Genomic DNA, 23,951 nt, shown 5'->3' on the forward strand with positions numbered 1-23,951 from the left:
TAACCAACCTCCCCTGCTCAGTTTGACAAATTTCGACTCACATAGTGACTTAAGCATCAAAAAGTTCTCCCCTAGCAACACATATTAGCATTGTTTGTGACAATTGACAAACGACCAAAGAAGTCATATCATCATGCCTTTGAAAACATGCATTAATACCCACAAGGACTCCCAAAATCAGTATCTCTCTCAACAAATCTCCACAATTGCAAATAAGCAACATAACAACCAACTTCCACCAACGAATCCTTAATAACTGGCATAGGAAACCTAATTCATTGTTCAACAACAATTCCAAATCCTCTAATGTTGATTCAGTGACCTCCTCACTCTCCTAACCTACAATCGTAGAGCACCCTAGCAACAAGGTCGAGGCCCGACCACTCATCCCAACAATTGAGCAAAACAACAATGCCAGAATGACCATCACCATCCTCAGCCCTTGAGTGAGTGAGTCCATTGCCTAGATCCCAATATGATCAGCAATAGTACCAACAATCCCTAAATGATGCCCAAAACCCACCATTGGAGGGACTATCCAACATGAACCCTCCTATGATGGTAAACAAGACCATGACTAACTCAGTTACAAACGGGCATAGCTAGTCCCCAAAATCGAAACGGAAGCCAAACCCCAAGGAGGAGCTTAAAGATATGCAAGTTCAACTCTCAATGGTCGAGGGAAAGAAGTCGCAATTTAAATGTAGATGGTAGCTATCCATATACCTACCTTTCATAGTGGACATCGGAACGAGCCACTTATAGCAAATTTCAAGATGCTAAGCATAAAAGCCTATGATGGCACTAAGGACCTCATGAGTACACCAAGATGATCATCTATTATGCCTTCTATTCCACATTCTTGGGTGCAGCTCAATAGTGGTTTTTTGGCTTGTCACCAGAACTGAACAAGTTGTGTGAGCAATTCAACACATGTTCATGAGTCATTTCACCAATAATGGAGAATACCAATAGACATCGGCATCCCAAATGGTGATTTAGCAAAAGGATTAATCGCTCCAAGCCTATGTAAAGAGAATCGACAAGGCATTGGGAGTAAGGGATCATAACTCATCCCTTGTGATTGTCGCACTCATGTATGGTGTTAAACATAAGGAATTCATCTTCTACTTAGTGAAAAAGCCACTACATGGTACAACCAACCTCCTACTCTGAGTAGAAAAATACATCAATGCCTAAAATGCCAAGCACACCATAGAGTCTTAGAAAAAAGACAAGTCAGATGTCTCAGACTGGAGGAAAAGATAAAGTGATTGGAACAATCATAGAGACCAAGATAGTTGTAAAAATGAGGTCATCCTAATCCAATGACCTCAGTCGAGTGCCAAAGTCACAAAGTTATGATCGATATATACCTTGAACGTGTCTTGAGCTCAAATTCTATACAATGACCCCAAACATCCCTTCTCTAGGGCCACGTACAATTATGAAATCTTAATTACACTAGATGTGTTTTTTTTTTTTCATATGGGTTGAAAAAGCAAAAGGAAAACTTCTAAACTCTAACAAAGAGTTGCAAAAAGTTATAGGAAGACTCGATACAATAAATAGTACTTGTTGAGTGAAAGATTTGGGCGGGGGGGGGGGGGACGTAGGCTAGATAGATTTCTTTTAATTCACTACTTACTAGTTGATGAGATGTTACTTGCTTTGTTTTTGTCTTAGAGGCATTTACATATTGTATATTTGACTTGTCATAATTCTTTTTTTTTTGTTTGTTATAAGTTTTAATTTAATTTAATTACTATTAGATTCTAAAATTGCACATAAAATACTCTTATTATATTTTTTAATTAATATTTGTTTTAGGTTTATATATTTTAATTCATTATAGAATGCCAAAAAATAATAGTAAGAGAAGAGAATGAAATAGAAAATATCCAACATGGAATTATGGAACAAAATGGAAAGTCATGAATACTTAAAGTCTAATTTTTGTAAAAAATAGGTTTTGGGGGTGTAAAAAAAGGATGAATGCACATCTTGCAGAGACTCGTGAAAAAAGTTCATCAAGTATGTGCTATTTCAGAAAGCACAAAGAAAGTTGAGGAAATGAAAAAAGTTCATCAAGTATGTGCTATTTTAAGAGAATCTGTTGGTGAGATACCTACAATATTTAATTATGCAATGGCATCAAGAAATACATCCATTGGAGGTGTTACATCAAGAGAAGTATAGAGCCATATGGACCAATTTTTAGCTCATGGTGAAAATGCTAGTAGACATTTTGAGAAGCAAACTACATTTAATGTACATTGAAAAAATGAAGAAAGAAATATAGTTCATCGAGAAATTAAAAGAATGATATATGAGAATGGATTGCCATTTAATTTGTGTAAATAAAGCATGCCATCATCCAGAAAGCTTTGATTCATCCTGGTGGCCAGTAACTATTTTACCAAGTGGGTAGATGTGATACCATTGAAAAGGGTAGTGGTTGTGAATGTGGCTAACTTCTCATGCAAGCCCTTGTAAAGCTCTCTAGCCAAATCTTTGGAAGACTAGAGTTCCACCTAAAATGAAATTCTTCCTTTGGCGGATTAATGTCAATGACATTGTAAAAAAAACAATTTGACTTGGAGAGTTATTCAAACCAATAATTGTTGTCCCATGTGTGATAAAGCTAATGAACATGTTGATTGATAATTTGTTTATATCCTATTGTTTTGCTTGTGTGGTGTGGATGGCATCTGCTTTAGCATTTGATCAGGGTATATTTCAATCCCTGGTAGATTGGGTGATATCTTGGTTTGAAAATGGAAATCACATTGATTAGGAGGTGGGTTATTGAATATCTTTAATGGCTATCTTTGGAGCATCTGGAAAGCTTGTAATTATAAGCTATTCAATGATGTCTCTCAAAGATCCTTTGAAGTATTACAAAGGAACTACTACTTACTTGGTGATGTTTGGATGGTTACGAACTGCCCCTATTCAAAGATTCCAAACCCCCCTCCTGTTATTAGTGATAGGAAGGGACATTTTCTTTCTTTTTGTGATGTTGGTTTTAACCCTTCCAACTATATATTTAGCTTTATTGGGCTAGATCGCTTGGGATGCTAGTGGCAAGTTTCTTTCAACAAAAGGCTTTTTAGAACCATTCCTCTGTTTTGGAGGTTGAGCTTCGAATTGTACAACAATGTTTGTTTGTAGTCATTTCTCTAGGGATCTTAATGTTGGTTGTTTACTCTAATTCTCCCTAGGCGGTACAATTGGTGTCAGATTCATCTCGACTAGAGCATCACCCTCCTTTATGTCTCATTGCTAATATAAAAATCTAAGCTAAAACAACTTTAGAATCCAAGATGTGCTCATATCAAGCAAAAACACAATGTACTTGTTTATTCCATTGCAGCCAATATGCCATCCCATCACGGGGAATTCGTCTGTAACACTTGGGATTATCAATTGGTTAAGCATTTTGTAGACTCTTGTTATTGTGCTTCATACCCCATAAGTGATATTTTTTGGATTTATGCCTTAGTATGAAATAAAGCATTCTTATACAAAAAAAAAATGCACTCTTAAGCTTCAAAAACACTCTTAACATAAGAAAACCTAAGGGTCCATTTAGGAGGACTAAGTTGAAGATTCAATTAATTTGAAGCACTCCAAATAAGTTATTCAAAGTGGAAGAAGTAGACAACCTTTCAAATGACTCAACTAACTACCCATTTGAATAGCCTATCACTTGTATTCGGTGAAAATCTCAAATAGTTGCTTTACAACACTCAAATAAGCTATTCAAATAGATTGAAGTGGAAAACCCTTCAAATGACTTGATTGACAATTCATTTGGACATTGTATCAGTTATATATATTTGGTGAAAGTCTCAAATAGCCCAAATCAATTGTCAATCTATTATTTAAAGGGTTGTTTACTTCAACAAATAACTAAACAATTTCGGCCATATTTGGTTTAACTCTCAATCTTTCTCATTCTTACTTAAGATGATATTCTAAAGTGGACAAAAATGGATAAAAATGGGCAGAATAAGAAAATATTATTATGAATCAAACATTTTTTTCTTAAAAAATAATTTCTTTTCAAATTGGAAATGCTTTACATTTTTCATTTTTCAAAGAAACTTTATGTTGATGGTTATAAACTACCAACCCAAGTCTCCAAAACCATTAGTGTAGATGTTTACCTACGGATAATTGACTTAATGTATGTCATCATAAGTTTCCATGATAATCTACTAGTAAACATCTATGGTAGTGGTTTTGTAGACCTAGGTTGATGGTTTGTGATTACTGACAAAGCATTTTTTAAAAAAACGAAAATGAGATGCCATTAAATGCCACATAAGCTAAATAGTAAATAAACACATTGGTGTTGGGGGAAACATTAATATGAAGCTTCCCCCGATAGTTGGCTCTCACACAAAACAAGGCAAATGTTTATTTAATAAATGCTTTACCAAAGAGCATTTTAGAATTAATGCCTACATGGCAATGACATGGTGTCATTTTTCAAATAAAAAGCAATAGAACCAAACACCATCTTAGACAATGTTTGGTATAGATGCATTATGTGTCTCTTGCTTTTGTGGTTTAGAAATAAAAAAAAAAAATGTTGTAGGCATGAAATGCGATGCAACAATATTTGTTGTTTTAATACACACCCATGCCATTAGGTGCCACTTTGATGAAATGGAAACATCAATATGGCATCTTTTCTAAAATGGAAACATTAATACATAATCATAACAAATGCAACACCACCAAAAACCAAAAAAAAAAAAAAAAAAAACACCAAGCCCCCACTTAGAGTCTTAAATTCAGCTAAACCATGCCAAATGGGCTCTAAACATATAAACAATCTTTATTTTATGAAGACCAACCACTAAATGCAATGCCATCATTTATAAAAATCCCAATTTTCTCCCATGGAACACACCTCATACCAACCTCCCATTAATCCATGTACTGAAAATATATTTGTACTTGATTTTATATATGTTTGGTACTATTGGTGTTTATTGGGGGTGTTTTTTCAATAAACGTTTATCAGAAAAAACACTTATTTTAAGTTTTTCTTACTCATTTGTTTGGTTGGGCATTTTTTTAGGCATTTCAAGAAACAAACCATAAAGTTACATTACAACTAAGCAAAAATAAATGTTTCCTCATGGTTGGCTGTTTGGTAGTGTTTTTTAAGAAACAATCATATGGGTGGTTCGGTGTGACACTATCATCAGTTTATATTCAGGAACCATTGAGTCACTCCAATGGCCCAAATTGCCCATGCTTGCACACAATGGCTGATTTTGAGAACCGACGGTAGATCTTGGGTGCAAACCACATCCAACAGCCAAAATATGTGGTATAGATTCTCAAAGTGTAATTGATATATAATGATGTATGTTATATGTGGATTATCCTTTTTTTTATCCTAACCCCATATCAGCCATGGTCCTAATTACTTGGAGTCTGGCAACCACTATCCATTTGAACAAATTTCTTAATAAATTAGTATAAAACTGCTTTATTTGTGGAATTCGACGAATTATGTATGAAAATTATCTCCCTAATCATAACTCAAATAGTGACTAAGCGGTAATCACTCTTATATATCACAAATCAGGTCTAAATTTCTTAACATAGCCCATTTCAGCAAACTATTGAACATATACAACACATGACACACTCCATTGTTCAAATCACATTAATTCAATGGATTTTACTACTTTAACATATTCAAAATCATGCACATGCCGCTTGCAATATAATATTCTTTATTTTTTTAAACATATATTGTCTTCATGCCTTTAGTAGATTGTCAGAAAATGCATAATCTTCATATGTAGAAGGGCTTTTATTGATTTGGAGAAAATGATTTAAAAAATGTTAGACAATTAAATGGAAGTAATAATATTGCTGCACTTAATGAGGTTATGCTATGCGGCACTGAATTTATAATGTATTTCACATTTTTCCTCTCTGATCTTATGAAATAGAGGCTTTTATATTTGTCAAGTACAATAACCTACTTTTGATAACTTGAAGGCAAAATATATAAAGATTGAAGGTCATATTGCTAATGAAAATAACAAACAATGAAAATCTTCTTGAAGTATACTTATTATAAAATTAGATTAATGGAGAATAAAGACAAACAAAAAGATGAAAGCTTTAACTAAATGTTACTTATAATAAGAGAGAAAATTTGAAAAGGAAATATGAAACAGATAAAAATGGTGCAACCACATAAGAAATATGAAAATATGGAAGAGTGACAAATAAGAAATGGTGAAATTATATATAAATGCATTTAGAAAACTTAACAATAGTCTTGACAAGTATGAGGTAATGATGCCAAAGAGATTGAGTGTATGGCATAACAAACTAGGGGACTAATCCATCTCAAGTTTTCAACATAAGATGATTTATGATTATATTCAGTATAAACAGTTCAGTACAAAAAAAAAAATATATATATATATATATATATATATATATATATATATATATATATATATATATATATATATATAATAAGTACTATAAACAACACCAAGAAATAGGAGAATATTGTAAATTAAAATTTGATGACAATTCTATCTAATATGGCCAAATTTCAGAAAATCATGTGTCCTCTTAACTTGTCTTCAAAATGATGAAAAATAATAATTTTTAAAGATTTGAAAATTCTAAAATATTATCATGACAAAGTAATCAATGAATATTAGTAAGTTGATAATACTTTTTTCTTTGAATTGCAACACTCAATACCATGACAAAGTCATCCCAAAATAATCATAGTTAACAAACAACCTTAGGTCACATGTCAAGGTTGATGTTAGTGAAACTTATACAATTTCTTATTTTTATATTTCTCTTTTTTTTCTTAATCATTAATTTCTTAGATTTCTACAACAATACATTCAATTGTCTTTTTTTTCACAATATAATTTCTTTGGCTCAATAAAGTTCACGATCTTATATTTCTTAACTCTTAGCTATAAAGGCCAAATTTAAACCAAACAATAAGACTTAACCCTATAATTTATGCATTACAACAAAGCTATTTAACATGTTGATATTTCCTATAGGACATTGTATTTGGTAAACAAAATATTTGTAATACATGCCATGAGTCATTACTATCTATTTACATAATAAAGAGAAAGATATTAGACATGTATATCTAATAAGATCAAATCACACGTTATATTTTCTAATAATATAAAACATTCAAGATAAGGAGTTAAAAATAGAATATCACCACGTTTGAACAAACAAATTAAACCCTTCCATGAATGCAAAATGCAAAAATAATAGGAACATGAGAGTCTTCAATCAAGGATCTTACAATACTAGCAATGTGGCGATTATTGTGCTCCGATATTCTATTATGTTAAGGAGTATCAGGATAAGATCTTTGGAACTGAATACTATGTTGTTTAAGACATGTTTGAAACTCATCATCCTCACCATCATAATACCCCCTGAATTTGACCTCAAAATGCTTATAGTACTTTTAAATTAGGGCATTATCATAGCATGAAAGTTATTAATCAATGAATAACACAAAATACTTATAGCCCAAGCATGAAATAAATGGATACGACCACGCATCACTATGAATGAGAAAAAAATGTGTATATGCATGTTCAGTAGAAGATGAAAAAGGTAAAACATGACTTTTATTATAACAATAAATTAAATAGGATTTATCAACATCTTAAACGAAGAAGTAGTCATAGGCAAACAATTATAAGAAAATAAGTAATCCAAATTTTTGGAGTGAGTGACCCAAACGCCTGTGCCATAAATGCCATACATTATTACAGGAGGAAATATAATAACTAAAGTAATATACAACAAACAGAAATCCGATAAAGTTATCTTATTCTCGAATCCAGAACAAATAACCTTCTAAGTTTACACACCTTCCCCTTCAATTCCTTAGTATATTGGTTCTAGATAAAATAATCAGCACAAGTAAATAAGACATTATTACCATCATCAACAAGTTGCCCAATAAATATAAGATTAGTAGTCAATTTAAGTACAAAGAAGGTTTTGGAAAGATTAAAGGGTTTGGACTTTGAAGTGGAAAAAAATAAATCATCACAACCAAATACAACTAAAGAATCATCATTAATAGTAATAATAAGGTTGACAAAAGTGTAAGGCTTAGGAGACTGACCAATGAGGCCCCAGTCATGTGATTTGAGGCTCCATAATCAATAATCCACATGTGAAAAAAAGATGAACACAAATAAGTAGACTTACCAACTAGTCCAAAAGCAGAAAAAACAAAGGAAATAACTAAATACGTGAGCTCATGAATCTTTTCTTTTTTCAATTAAATTGCCCTGTGCATTTGGCTAGTGAGCTGATGATGAGACGATAGTATCAGTAGAAACAGGTTCAGCCGAGGCCTAGTAAGCCTTATGTTGTCCTTTCTTAGGAGGCCTATTTGGACATTCCACTACAATGTGTCCCTGTTGTTTGTAATAGGTACAAAAGTTTTTATTTTTATAGTGGGATGCCACATGATCATATTCTTTGCATTCATAACACTGCATCTTTGAGAAGTCTTTCTTACATTTCTGTTTGGTAGCCAAAAGCACTATATCAATCCCATGTTTCGTATTCTGTTCAAGTGCATACAAGGTAAGAAGACAAGTTTCCTCCCTTAACAACTCTCCAATAATTGCATCAAGATCAAGCACTGGCTCTCTACTAAGTATATTAGAGCGTAGAATCTTATAATCTGGCTTGAGGTACATAAAAAAGTGCATGGTATTTATCTTTATGAGATATTTGTTCATAGTCTTTACACAACAATCTGTAGACAAATCCCCAAAATGTATAAGTTCGTATTGAGTCCAAAGATTCGCAAACCCCGTTTAGTATTCTTTAACTCACTTCTCCCATTGGACATAGGAAAATATATCAATTTCAATTTGATATTGCTTAGACATATTCGATTGCTGATATACCTTTTCAAGGTACTCGAACATGTCATGGGCTGATTTGAGACATCTCTCTTCGAAATACTGACATCCATGGAAATAGAGCCAAGTAATCATGAAGTAATCCGAGCATTTTTAGTTCTCCACTGTTTCAACCCTTTAACATCACTGGCGTTAGGCATGGAAGTGGAGCCATCAATATAACCCCACATACATTTTCCTTCAACAAAGTACTGGAAAATGAACTTCTAGAGAACATAATTGCTTCCATCGAACTTAACAAAAATAATTTCATTATTTTCCAAAGCCATGTCGAAAAAAATACGAAATAAAATTTGATAGAAGCAGGCAAGATAAGCAGTAATCAAATTTAAGAGAGTCTAAAATTGAGAAAAGTAACCTCTTATAGTCACAAGAAATTGTGCAAGATCCAACAATAGGAGGAAACTAGATACGTAGTCCAGAAAAAAGAAAGTTTCGATACAGCCGCCTAAAGGGGAGGGGATGTATCTCTCTCAAAGCTTCTCGAATCCCAATAAAAATTTCATAATATGAGGAGGGTTGGGCAATACTTCCTTTCAAATCTTACTACAAACTAATGTCATATGAGAGAGATGTAATGAAATCTCTCTTACTAGATGCACAAAACACAGAGAAATAGTCCCTAGAAAGATCAAAATAGTCCATAACCAATCGACAATGATAATAACTCTCAAAATGATTCAGGAAATAAGAGAAATGGATAAGAGAGTAGCTTGCTCTAATCGCATGTTAGTTTATGAGAAGATAGAAGAGCTAGAAGAGAAACACAAGTCCAGTTCTGTTAGGGTTGATCAATCTAATCAAACGAACTCATAAAATATGTATTTACATTAAACTCAAGTGAATTGATAAGATTATCCTTATAGAGAAAATAAAAGAGTTGTACACTAATGTATACACCTATTACATTACTGGAAAGAACAATAAAATACAATAGAATTACAAAATTACCATTTATTTTCTCTATAGTAATAAAAGATAAAAAGTCATCAAGAACATTAGAATAACAATGATCATGAGGTAAATACACAAGTAGCTTATCTATAACTTATTTTTGCTTGTATGCCACTCTATCAAGATAAAAGAAGAATTTTAGTTGTAGATGAAGAAGATGATGCTTGTTTTGATGAGAACATGAACAAGAGGGAAACATGAGAAATTAAGCATAGACTGAAATACCAAACATGAGAAGTCATAGCCTCTGAAAACATCCAAAAAATTTGGAAAATGAAGCTCAATGTTTAGAGGAAGGGGACGACAAACATACCGTTCAAATTAGTAAGAAACAACAACAAAAGCTTGTAGGAGGTTAACAACATATGAAGCACATTGCGGAGTGTTACAAAGCTGCCAAAAAAAATGGCTGAGTGGTTAGTATGAAGCACCTTGCCGGCGCCATGGTGGAGGATTGACAGTGTCAATGGCGAACTTACTGGCATGCACAACCTCCGGTCAGTGTGAGAAGAGCACTCTCTCTGCAACTTGACTGTCTGTGGCTATCCTCTCTTGATGGGGTTTGTCATGGTAAGGGTTTGCCACAGGTTGTCTTTCTTGTAAAATGGTTGATCCATAATGCATCGGATCGGATACCTCAAAGTGCCACACCAACTTACACATCAGCACCACATCAGCTATGCATTTCACGAAATGTCTAACCATTAGGGGAAGTGATAATTTAACGCTTCCCCCCAATGTCTCCTTTCACAAAAATTGATGAAAAAACATTTATTAATGTTTTCTATCACACTAAACATTGATTTTAAACCCAATAAACATTTATCAAACCAAACGATGAGAAATGGCAGCGTGTATATAAAAAATGCCCCGGGACCAAGTCACCAAACAGCCGAAAGATGATGGAAGCAACTTTCGCCAATGAGTTAGGGCTATTATTGACTATATGCCATATGACATAATGCTAGCTAGTGACTATCCATTGGACAAAAGCTTGACCTGAGCACCTTTTATTTATTTATTTTAATAGGGAGACCTGAACCCCTCTTGCTCCGCGCATCATTATTATCTCTGTTTATATACTTATTATTTAATATTTCAAAAGAATAGAATTTTGGATCTATATATACTATACAATATACATTGAATGCTTCACTAGTCAAAAGCTTTCGTACCCTGATTCATGGTCTGATTTCTTAACTCGTAAGCATATACAGAAATAGTATACATGTCTTTGTATATTTGGAGTTTAGCTCGAGTGGCTGGTCCTTACATCTGGGAGGCTTTTTTGACGTTAGATTAGAATCAACCTTTACAATATTCTTTAATAACCTGACATCAATTTTAATCTAAGTTAATTACATGATCATCACCATGTTAATGAAATTAATGTATGCAGTCACTGCCCGTACTTTTTCCACGGTTGACGTGGAGTATTGTCGTTAATTACATCTATATATGTTTTGCCATATTAAATCAAAACAATATTCCTATTCAACGGCAAAAGATGCATGGTTGGAGCCAGACATCCCTTTTCTTTGTCCATGTTCTTACTTCTTAGTGAAAAAGAGGAATATTCCAATGTGGCCGTGTTCAAGAACTCTCAACCGTTAGATTATTTCAGCTTCAAGATCACTTATCAGTAATGGCCCACCATCATTTTTTCTTGTATTCACGGTCCTGCTGTTTGGTCAAATGGTAATATTCCAAGGGCCCGTTTGGTTTGCGAGAATAGGGATTTGGAATCAAATAAGAATGTCATTCCGAGTCCAACTGATGCTAATTTCCATTTAGATTAGATTCCTATTTAAATCAAACAGACTATAGGAATATATCAGTCCAATTCCGGTCCCAACGGATTTTAATTCCAATAATTAATGTGAAGCAAACAGACCCTAAATTCTTTTTCAATTATATCCTTGTACTGTTTGTTTAAATGGCATTCTTCGCTATTTCTCTAGGTAGGCCTCAGTCTAACTGAATAGGAGGGAACGGTCCTTTTGACGGTGGATAACAACATCACATTTCCCATATTTTGAGAATTTTAAAATTTATGGATTAACGTGGCATTGATATCCACCGTGAAAAGAGCCATCCCCTCCTTTTCTAAAAGGAGCGGAAGTAAACCCCACGTCCACTGCCCACAACGAGATGTGATCATATCGCAAGTGTTGGTCCCAGGATCTGACGGTCCAGATCGTTGGATTATCTCTAGAACTGTAGATTCCGTTCTCTTTGTTGAATTCCAATCGACGTTTCCACAATTCTACGGGCGACAGACCGATAATACCGTCGGAGGAAAGAATCGAAGCCGAACAACGGCCGAAATTTGACGCGCAGATCTAGGCTTTCAGATTGCCTTGACCAGACTCTTTGGTAAGGTTTTTGAGACCCCGAGCCTCCTTATTATGCTTCACTCTGTAATTTGTAACTCAAGTGCTGAAGTGTTTTTAATTCTCAATTTGTTGCAGGGGAATAGTTTCTCTGACTCTCTGGGCTCTGAAATCCGGCAGCTTTGAAATATAAACTCCAAGGGCTTTCGCAACTTCTGGTGAGTTTTCATCATAAATTCTTAATAGTTTGCTTTGCCGCGTTGGTTTCTTAATTTCAAAATGGAAAAGTCCAAGCGGGTCTGGTAAAAAACGTGTATTTGATATTTTTCTCTGACCTGTACTCGTCCATTATCATCATCATCATCATCATCATCATCATCATCATCATCATCATCTCTCTCTCTCTCTCTCTCTCAGGAGCTCGCAACCCACGGCGGTGGATCCGATGCCATGAGTCTGAGACAGCGCCCAGCCGCAGCGGCCCCTCACGGGGGTGGTCCTAACCCTGGCTCCGCCTACAGTTCTACACTACCACACGCTAACGATTCTGAAGAGACCTTCAACATCATCCCCGTCCACAACCTACTGGCTGATCACCCCTCTCTCCGCTACCCTGAAGTCCGAGCCGCTGCCGCCGCTCTCAAAACCGTCGGCGAGCTCCGCAAACCCCCATTCGTCCAATGGCGCGAGGGGATGGACCTTCTCGACTGGCTTGGCGCCTTCTTTGGCTTCCAACACGATAACGTCCGCAACCAGAGAGAACACCTTGTTCTTCATCTTGCCAATGCCCAAATGCGCCTTCAACCCCCTCCAGACAACATCGATTCCCTCGACTACACCGTCCTCCGCCGCTTCCGTCGCAAACTCCTCAAGAATTACACCCACTGGTGCTCTTACCTCGGCCGTAAATCCAATATCTGGATCTCCGAACGCCGCCAAGCCCCGTTGGATCAACGGCGCGAGCTTCTCTACACATCCCTTTACCTCCTCATCTGGGGTGAAGCCGCCAATCTTCGCTTTGTTCCTGAATGCATCTGCTACATATTCCACCACATGGCCGGGGAGCTTAATAAGATTCTCGAAGATTACATAGATGAAAACACCGGCCGCCCTGTTCTTCCTTCAATATCTGGTGAAAACGCGTTCCTGAACCGGGTTGTTACTCCTATCTACGAGACAATTAAGGCTGAGGTTGAGAGCAGCCGTAATGGCACTGCCCCTCATTCGGCTTGGAGAAACTACGATGATATTAATGAGTACTTCTGGAGCAACCGCTGCTTCCAACGGCTCAAGTGGCCGATCGATGTTGGCAGCAACTTCTTTGTGGTTAAGGGTAAGAGCAAGGGTGTGGGCAAGACGGGTTTTGTTGAGCAGAGGTCATTCTGGAATATCTTTCGAAGTTTTGATAGACTCTGGATTATGCATATACTGTTTCTCCAGGCTGCCATTATTGTTGCGTGGGAGGGCAAGAAGTACCCATGGACAGCGTTGGAAAGCCGTGATGTTCAGGTACGGGTGCTCACCGTTTTCATCACATGGGGAGGTCTTCGTTTCCTTCAGTCGCTGCTTGATGCTGGTACACAGTACAGTTTGATCTCAAGGGAGACTTTGGCACTTGGACTGAGAATGGTTCTAAAGAGCATTGCTGCCGCTGTATGGACTGTTGTGTTTGGTATCTTCTATGGGAATATATGGTCACAGAGGAATCATGATCGTAGGTGGTCTGCGGAAGCAAATCGTAGGGTAGTGACTTTCCTCGAGGCTGCGTTTGTCTTTATACTCCCAGAGCTGCTAGCATTGGCACTTTTCATTCTCCCATGGATTAGGAATTTCCTTGAGGGTAAAAATTGGAGGATTTTCTATGTATTGACTTGGTGGTTTCAGAGCAGAACCTTCGTAGGTCGAGGCCTTAGGGAAGGGCTTGTGGACAACATAAGGTATACCTTGTTCTGGGTTGTGGTTCTTGCTTCAAAGTTCACCTTTAGTTACTTCCTCCAAATCAAGCCTATGGTTGCTCCGACTAAGGCTGTTTTGAACCTCGGGAGTATTCAATACAATTGGCATGAATTTTTTGGTAACACAAACAGGCTGGCTGTGGGGTTGTTGTGGCTTCCAGTGGTTTTCATTTACCTCATGGATTTGCAGATTTGGTACTCAATCTTTTCTTCTTTTGTTGGGGCAACTGTTGGGTTATTCTCACACTTGGGTGAGATTCGGAATATCCGGCAGCTGAGGCTAAGGTTCCAGTTCTTTGCAAGTGCGATGCAGTTTAATCTCATGCCACAGGAACAACTGTTGAATGCAAGAGGGACGCTGAAGAGCAAACTGAATGATGCCATTCATCGACTGAAGCTGCGCTATGGGCTAGGCCGGCCTTACAGGAAGATTGAGTCGAACCAGGTGGAGGGATACAGGTTTGCCCTGTTGTGGAATGAAATCATTGAAACTTTCAGGGAAGAGGATATCATTAGTGACCAAGAATTGGAGCTATTGGAACTGACGCCAAACACGTGGAACATAAGGGTCATACGTTGGCCATGTTTACTCCTATGCAATGAGCTGCTTCTTGCTCTCAGTCAGGCAAAGGAATTGGTGGATGCACCTGATAAATGGGTTTGGTATAAGATTTGCAAGAACGAGTACAGGCGGTGTGCTGTTGTGGAAGCTTATGATAGTATCAAGCACATGCTCCTTGACATTGCCAAAGATAGAACTGATGAGCATTCCATTCTTACAAACATCTTTCATGAGATTGATCATGCACTTCAGATTGAGAAGTTCACAAAGACGTACAAGACAACTGCATTGCCTCAGATACACACTAAATTGATATCTCTCGTGGAGCTCCTAACAAAGCCTAAGAAAGATGTAACCAAGGTGGTGACAGTATTGCAGGCCCTTTATGAGATATATATCAAAGATTTCCCAAAGGAGAAAAGGACCATGGAGCAGCTGAGAGAGGATGGCTTGGTGCCTCTGAGACACACAGAGTTGCTTTTTGAGAATGCTATCCAGTTGCCTGAAACTGAGGATTCTTCGTTTTATCGGCAGGTGCGTCGTTTGAAGATTATTCTTGCATCTAGGGATTCAATGAACAATATCCCTAAGAACCTTGAGGCAAGGCGGCGCATAGCCTTTTTTAGCAACTCCCTTTTCATGAACATGCCCCATGCTCCCCAGGTTGAGAAAATGATGGCCTTCAGTGTTCTGACCCCTTACTACAATGAGGAAGTCCTATTCAGCAAAGAGCAACTGCGGACTGAAAATGAAGATGGAATTTCTACTCTGTTTTATTTGCAGAAGATTTATGATGATGAGTGGGCGAACTTCATAGAGCGAATGCACAGAGAGGGGATGAAGAATGATGAAGAGATTTGGACAAACAAGCTAAGAGACCTCCGTCTTTGGGCATCTTGCAGAGGCCAGACACTCTCTCGCACTGTAAGGGGAATGATGTATTACTATAAAGCTCTCAAGATGCTGGCTTTTCTGGATTCTGCATCTGAGATTGACATCAGAGAAGGATCACAGGAACTTGCTTCTGTTGGATCAATGAGACGAGATGGCATTATCGATGGTCTGGACTCGGGTAGGTCACCATCTTCCCGAAGTTTGAGCAGGGCAAGTAGTGGGGCAAATTTGTTATTCAAAGGCCATGAATATGCAACTGCTCTGATGAAATACACATATGTAGTTGCATGCCAGATATATGGGAGCCAAAAGGCAAAGAAGGACCTACATGCTGAGGAGATTTTGTATTTGATGAAAAACAATGAAGCTCTTCGAGTTGCCTATGTTGATGAGGTTCAGACTGGGAGGGATGGGAAGGAGTATTACTCGGTTCTTGTAAAGTATGACCAGGACTTACAAAAGGAGGTGGAAATATACCGGGTCAAGTTGCCTGGTCCCTTGAAGATTGGAGAGGGTAAACCAGAGAATCAGAACCATGCTTTCATTTTCACTCGTGGTGATGCAGTTCAGACGATTGACATGAACCAGGACAACTATTTTGAGGAGGCCCTCAAGATGCGGAATCTATTGGAGGAATACAACACCTACTATGGTATCCGGAAACCCACTATCTTGGGAGTCCGCGAGCACATTTTCACTGGTTCTGTCTCTTCACTTGCTTGGTTCATGTCTGCTCAAGAAACAAGCTTTGTTACCTTAGGGCAGCGTGTCCTTGCAAACCCTCTCAAGGTGCGAATGCATTATGGGCACCCTGATGTGTTTGATAGATTCTGGTTCTTGACTCGAGGTGGCATTAGTAAGGCTTCCAGAGTGATTAACATAAGTGAAGATATATATGCTGGCTTCAATTGCACATTACGGGGTGGAAATGTAACACACCATGAGTACATCCAGGTAGGTAAGGGAAGAGATGTTGGGTTAAATCAGATATCAATGTTTGAGGCTAAGGTTGCTAGTGGCAATGGAGAGCAGATTCTCAGCAGGGATGTCTACCGGTTAGGCCATAGGTTGGATTTCTTTCGGATGCTTTCATTCTTCTACACTACTGTGGGTTTCTATTTTAACTCAATGATGGTAGTTCTTACTGTCTATGCCTTTCTATGGGGCCGTCTTTATCTGGCTCTCAGTGGCATAGAGAAGTCTATGCTTCAAAGTTCAAATAACAATAAAGCACTGGGTACAATCCTAAATCAGCAGTTCATTATTCAGCTAGGTCTATTCACAGCTCTCCCCATGATAGTAGAAATTTCTCTTGAGCATGGCTTCCTTAATGCAATCTGGGATTTCTTGACAATGCAGCTCCAGCTTTCCTCTGTGTTTTACACATTCTCTTTGGGGACTCGTACCCATTTCTTTGGCAGGACCGTTCTTCATGGTGGTGCAAAGTATCGAGCCACTGGGCGTGGTTTTGTTGTACAGCACAAGAGTTTTGCTGAGAACTATAGACTCTATGCCCGCAGCCATTTTGTGAAGGCGATTGAGCTTGGAGTGATTCTGACGATTTATGCTTCATACAGCTCCCTTGCCAAGGACACTTTTGTTTATATAGCTATGACAATCTCTAGTTGGTTCTTGGTAGTATCATGGATCATGGCACCTTTTGTGTTCAACCCTTCTGGATTTGATTGGTTGAAGGCTGTATATGACTTTGATGATTTTATGAACTGGATATGGTATCGTAGTGGTGTTGGCACCAAAGCAGATCAGAGCTGGGAGACATGGTGGTATGAAGAGCAGGATCATCTTAGAACCACTGGTCTATGGGGAAAATTATTGGAGATAATCCTGGATCTCCGCTTCTTCTTTTTCCAATATGGGATTGTATACCAGCTAGGCATTTCTGATGGAAATAGAAGCATCGGTGTTTACTTGCTATCATGGATTGGCATAATTGTGCTCATAGGGGCTTATTTGATAATAGCCTATGCTCGGGACATATATGCAGCAAAAAGACACATCTATTACCGGCTGGTTCAATTCCTTGCTGTTGTGATTACAGTAGTTGTCATCGTTGTCTTGCTGGAATTCACACATTTCAAGTTTATTGATATCTTCACAAGCTTGTTGGCATTTATCCCTACAGGTTGGGGACTAATATCCATTGCTCAGGTACTGAGGCCCTTTCTTCAGTCCACTGTAGTTTGGGAGGTTATAGTCTCTATTGCTCGCATGTACGATATACTTTTTGGAGTAATTGTTATGGCCCCTGTGGCACTGCTGTCATGGATGCCTGGATTCCAGTCTATGCAGACAAGAATCCTCTTTAATGAAGCATTTAGTAGGGGCCTTCAGATATCTCGCATCCTAACAGGGAAAAAATCTAATGAAAAGCTGTAATTTGAGGTAATTCTTCATTGAAATCTTCTCAACTCTTGATTTCTGAAGTTCATTATTTCCTAAGCTCATTTTTTGGTAAATTTTTTAATTAAGACAGTGTGTATTTGAGGCGTGACTGCAATTTTGCTTCTTAAGAATGGAATTATGTGTTTCTTTGAGAAACTTAGAATGGAACAATGTTCTCACTTCTCTCTTCTTTTAATTTAATTGTGGTTAAATTAAAATTGAGGTTTGTAATAACAATAATGTGACTTGGAGCCATGGAGTGAGCCATTGACTCATTTGTAGATTATTGCCATTGTGGATGTTGACTATAATAGGCTTGTCTTGTGATCCCCCTTCATCTTGAAAACACCTGCTCAAATTTGCAGGTGCTAACTATAATACCTGGATACCTTCCCACCTGCACTAGGGTACTGCTTTGTGTTGGATACTTAAAATTTTTAGTGTAAATTCCATTACCAACACTGTTCCACCTTTGTCTTTTTTTTTTTGCAAGATTACCAATTAGGTTGTACCCAATACTATCCTGGTAAGGTTGTCATTCTGAGTTTCTTTCGCAGAAATGCTGTCAATAATGCCCATGGCTGCGTTTGGTTGCAATGCAAATGCAAATATGTACACTACATATTAACCCATTTTTTGGTTCATGAATGCAAACATGGTTTACATTTTAAACCATTTTTGCATTCAACTTGTTTGTTTGAAATTGGTGCAAAGTGTGGGCCCATCATTAAATGGTTCAACTATCTTATGCTCCAATGCCTTAACCTTGGTAAAAAAGTTAATTGTCAAAAGAACACAAAATTGTTTCCAAAAAATAGGTACAGTAATGCTCTCTTCTCAGAGTATAAAAGCAAATGCTCGCAAACATGAACCAGGGTACATAAATACCCTGGTTCGGCATTTGTATCGCAAACAAACAGAGCCCATGGTGCACAATTGTAAGGCATTGCCCTTCCATAGTGCCACTCAACCCGTGGTATATCACATGTGGTAAGGCTGCACACACTTATGCCTCATTGCGTTTTGTGTAAAGTTTATTTGGTTGAAAATGCACAGTTGAAGACAACGTAGCATAGTATTTCTTTTATTCCGAATGTGTGCTTTACCAAACTCCGAATCTCCTTTTTTTTTTCCTGCCCGGAGCAGGAAAGTACTTCTAAAAAACAAAAGGATTTTTGTTCTGTGACAATTGCCAAATTGTCTCCTTCCCTTCAGTCTCTTTGCTCTTCATTCTGTTTTCTCATGTATTTTATTTCCTTTTCAGGGTGTGAATTGAACAAGGGTGCGGATACAGTTACAATCCTGTGCCCTCACAGCCAGGTACATCCTCCCTCTCTCATGTTGGAAATCATAGAGAAAATTGACACTGTACTTGAAAACATAAACCCTGATCTTTTTTCCTTGAACAGCAACAACGGTGGATTTCTTTGCTATTAGTATTTTATGCCAAAAACTTTTGGTTTATGTTAATCCAAGAGTGATTTGTTTTTTATTATTTTAGGGATTTCAATTAAAATTTTGAAAAGGAACACAAAATTCGATTTAGAAAGGATGGCTTCGCTTATGGGGACGAAGTTTCATATGGATAAGAAGTTAATATTTTTATTGGTTGAAGGATGGGTGCTTTTGTCATTGAAGGCATAATTTTCTTTTTATGGGGTTTTACTTTTTAGTAAGGAACTTCATATTGGGTGAAATAGGTAAGCTACTTCAATCAAGAATGACAAAGGTCTACTGAGAAAGTATATTTTTAATCTCTCTCTCTCTCTCTCTGGGTAAGAAAACTCTTTCTCAATTGATGTCTGGTCTTGCAGGCATGTCATTCTATTCGATTCATCAACTGGCTGCCTTGCATGTAGCTAGTAGCCATATGTAGCATGATGTATTGACAACTTACATGTACATTCAAGGGAGAAGCTTTAATGGTTTTACCTTCTTATTTGGTAAAAAATTGTAAAGGTGAGACATGTCTAGGACTTCCTATGAAGTGAAGAGTTGCTTAGGGGGTGTTCAAATTCGGATATCAAACCAAAAACCGAACTGAACCAAGCCGAATAAGTCAATTTAGTTTGGCTATTTCAGTTTTTTGGTTCGGTTTGGTTTTATGATTTTAGAAATTTTGGTTTTTGGTTCGGTTTGAGAAAAAACTGAATTAACCAAAATAAACACATATATTTATATTTTATTTATAAATATAAATATTAATGTTAATATATATTAATATTAGTATTTATATTAATGATAATATTTAATATGTATTAAATGTTGACATATTTTAATAGTAATTATTAATATAAATATATTATACATTTATATTTTAACTAACCAAATTAACCAATTTAAAACCAAAACAAACCCATTCGAATTTGGTTTGGTTCAGTTTGATTCATGAAAATAGCCTAACCAAAATGTCGGTTAGGTTCTATTTCTGAACCGAACCGATTGACTGAACACCCCTAGTTCAGTTGCTCACAAGTAGCAACTAGCCTAAACTAGTATATGGCACCAAGCACATGTAGTTCTTGCTTTTATTAACAATTTAACATAACATATATTTCAAAATTCAAGTAACGACATGGACAATTGCAAGTTTAAATTACTCATTTAACTTGTCTGTTTGTATGCTACTCCATTTTTATTATTTGAACCTGTTATATGAGTTGGTATGCCATCTACTCTCCTTTCCTGCCCCAGCTTCTGACTAGATGTGAATTTTCAGGTTTTGAAATGGGATCTGCATACAGCTTACGGGTTAAGAGGATGGGGGCTTTTCTTGGTGTGCGAGGTTGGGGTTAATTCCTAGTTATTGCCTTGTTGGAGGTTCTCAAGTGTTCAATCATACTGTGTTGGCTGCTATTTGTATTTCTTTCCAATTTCGTGGAGGGAAAGCAAACGCTGTAAGCCTGAGCAACTCTTGATCTTCGGCTGCATCTTCCCTTTAATGTTGTAATCCGTTGTAGTTCACACACCCATTGTGAGATTTTATTTTTTATTTTTAATCTGAGCACTGTAATTTGTTTTGCTTTGCTCATCATCCTTTCCTATTATGAGGTCCGGCTTAGATCATTATTCATTTACCGAGTGTGGTGTAGGGTGGATGTTGTTTGGAAGTTTCATTTTATATTTATTTGATTATTTTGTCCATCTTTTTTTTCTCTCCCTTGTACAGGTGGAATCGTTGTTCTTGTACCCTGTGGTCATTCCATAATAAAGCATTGATGATATTTTAATGTGTTTTGGACAATTTCTACATTGCCTGAAAGACTTTGAAATTCACAGTAACATTTATGCAGATTAAGAGCGTGTTTAGTATCATTGCATTGCGTGCTCCACATCACCGCCACATAGGTAGGGCTGCATCTTGGGTTGGTAGCCAGAACCCAACGCCAACCCAGCCTGAAAAAGTGGGGTTGGGTTGAAGTTTGGGTTAGGGGTGATCATGTGCCAGGCCGGGCTGGGCCTGATTACGGGCCCACATCATTTATGCAGGCCTGGGCCGGGCTCGAAGTATTAGGCCTAGGCCCAGGCCTGAAATGTTTGGGCTAAGCTTGGGCTGAACCGCTTAAAAATATGAATCTGATTTGGTGTTGGGTTAGGTTTGAGGCTTTGGCCGATCTGGCCCAGCCCAAATCTGACTTAATTTTTAAATCTATAAATGTTATATAAATATGTATTCATGTATGTAACTATCTATGTATATGTATGTAGGCATGCGTGTGTACATAGTATGTGTATATGTAACTATACATTCACAAATGTGTATGATTGTATGCATGTATTTAGATGTCTCTCTATCTACGTTATGCACGTATGCCCACAATTTTAATATCATGGGCCCATGCAATGCATATAAAGGTAAAGATATAAGTTAACAGTTAATTGATTTTTACGATTGCACTAGAAGTTAGGCCAATTTCTCTATGTATTTTTTGGTAAAATATTCTTATTTTTTAGATAAGTTAGGCCAAGGTTAGGGGTTCAACGGCTTGGGTTGGGTTAGAGTTGACCTCAACTGGATATAATCTGGCCCGACTTGCACCCATGCATATAGGCGACAAGATTTTACTAAACCATAATCATGTTTGATTGGGCTAATCAGATGCAAATGTTTGCTTGTGGGAAAATTTATTTTACCAACAAGGCATGGTCCTAGAAGAGTTTCAATCAATCCAAGCATCTTGTGAATTTTGATGAATACCACCTGATTGGGCCACCTCTTTTATAATACTGGTTGATTAGCTGTATGTCTTTTCGGTTATCATGTCTTTTTGGTATTATAGTTGAACCCATGTTTTGTATCGCCTTTTGTTTTAGTGTTTTTCATGTTATTTGAAAGTCATTTTGATGTTTCCCACTAGTGTTTTGTGGTTTTTTCTCTTGCCTCCAGAATCATTTTGACCATTGGTTTTTGGGTTAACGCTTTGACAGTACGATTTGATTGGATGGTCCGTTCTGATAAAAAATAAAATAAAATAAAAAACAATTAAAAACCGTTGAATGGGTTGATGGTTTGGTCATTCAGGTCAACAAGTCATCGACCAATTCAACGATTTTTTATCAGGTTTGAGGTAAAATAGAACCAGTTGCTTGGATGGTTTTCATGCTGAATGATTAGACCGTTCGGGTCAATAACGGTTCGAAAACATTGTTGTATAGTGGTACATGTAATAAATAATAAATAATTGTTGCCTTGCATTTTGTGACTAAAACGAAACCGGTTGTCTTGGATGGTTCCTAGGTCAAATGGTTCGACAGTCTGTGTCAACGTCAGTTCAAAAACATTGATATATAGTGGCACAACATGTAATGAGTAATAAATAATCGTTGCCTTGCATTTTGTGACTAACCTTTTTATTTTTCAAATTTTCTATATTCATAACAAGTACAAATCAAGGTTCAAAGTATCCACACATATCGGCTCATGCCGATCAATACGTATCATTTTAGGACCCCTCTGATATGCCCCTACAATGGGTGTATCGGAGGTTTGACCAGTTTAGGGGGTAGAGGAGACCTAAACCGGCTCCCCTGAATCAGTTGCGAAAAAAATAAAAAATAAAAAGCAATAAAAATGTGTATCGCTTCACCGGTGTATCGAACATATCGATATTTTGAACCTTGGTACAAATGCAACCTCTATATATGTGGTGGGTTATTTGGAGTTTTGGATAGAAAAAATCTCATGTATAGCCGCTTTATAAAAAACAAGAAAAAAGACCCATGTTGGATTTTATTTTTTTTTCAGATGAATCACATTTTTATAGGGTATTGAAAGAAAGGTGTGAAGGGAGAATAAGCTGACGTGGACCAAGATGAATAGAACAAAAACTAAAATGAGCCTTTTTTGCAATCCAATCCGCCACTTGATTCACTTCTCTAAACACATGCTTGTAGCTAACCATACTCTAGAGCTTTGAGGCATGAAATGACGAGCTTCGAGTCCCCCTCAATGATCATGACGAATTCCTGAAGTTAGCAGCGAGGTTGTGCGTCTCCCAAACCCGCCCATGCTTCAGCAACATTTATAGACGAGCATCTCATTCAGTAACTGTTTGAAATCCACAATCTTAGCAAAAGGATCTTTGGCCACAGCATCAACCGCACACATCCCGTTTGATAGCCTAGATGGATCAAAATTAATTTTAATCGAATCATCCTTAGGGGGCGTCCAGATTATATTCTTCCATTTTTTTATCTCAGCTTGTCGTTTAGATTTCTTCATTAGTTCACGATATTCCAAGAAACCTTTTGTTGTTTTTTCAATAATAGAGATTGGGGGTTCTGATTTATTTGAAAAAAAATTGGAATTCCTATTTTTCCAAACTTGACATAGAATATAAACACTCCTATCCTTCAT

General features: G+C 37.1%; 1 protein-coding gene and 1 non-coding gene across 5 annotated transcripts; both read left to right on the forward strand.

Annotated features, from left to right (window-relative positions):
* Positions 1-12,099: 12,099 nt before the first annotated feature.
* Positions 12,100-21,338, forward strand: LOC148848441 (callose synthase 12-like). Of its 4 annotated transcripts, XM_088952599.1 has the most exons (7): positions 12,100-12,323; positions 12,419-12,498; positions 12,698-18,094; positions 19,359-19,414; positions 19,596-19,794; positions 19,909-20,053; positions 20,814-21,338. In XM_088952599.1, the coding sequence occupies exon 3, from the start codon at positions 12,731-12,733 to the stop codon at positions 18,086-18,088; it is 5,358 nt and encodes a 1,785-aa protein (XP_088808725.1). In that variant the 5' UTR covers positions 12,100-12,323; positions 12,419-12,498; positions 12,698-12,730; the 3' UTR covers positions 18,089-18,094; positions 19,359-19,414; positions 19,596-19,794; positions 19,909-20,053; positions 20,814-21,338. The 4 variants fall into 4 exon arrangements, with proteins under 4 accessions (XP_088808725.1, XP_088808727.1, XP_088808724.1 ...); XM_088952601.1 differs by lacking the exon at positions 19,596-19,794; XM_088952598.1 differs by lacking the exons at positions 19,596-19,794; positions 19,909-20,053.
* Positions 15,720-15,800, forward strand: LOC148848442 (small nucleolar RNA J33). Its single transcript, XR_016101622.1, has one exon. It is a non-coding gene; the product is annotated as a small nucleolar RNA J33 (small nucleolar RNA).
* Positions 21,339-23,951: the final 2,613 nt, after the last annotated feature.

The sequence above is a fragment of the Nelumbo lutea genome, chromosome 6, assembly GCF_056320005.1.
Source record: "Nelumbo lutea isolate HS-2025 chromosome 6, American lotus-T2T, whole genome shotgun sequence".
Lineage (NCBI taxonomy): Eukaryota > Viridiplantae > Streptophyta > Magnoliopsida > Proteales > Nelumbonaceae > Nelumbo > Nelumbo lutea.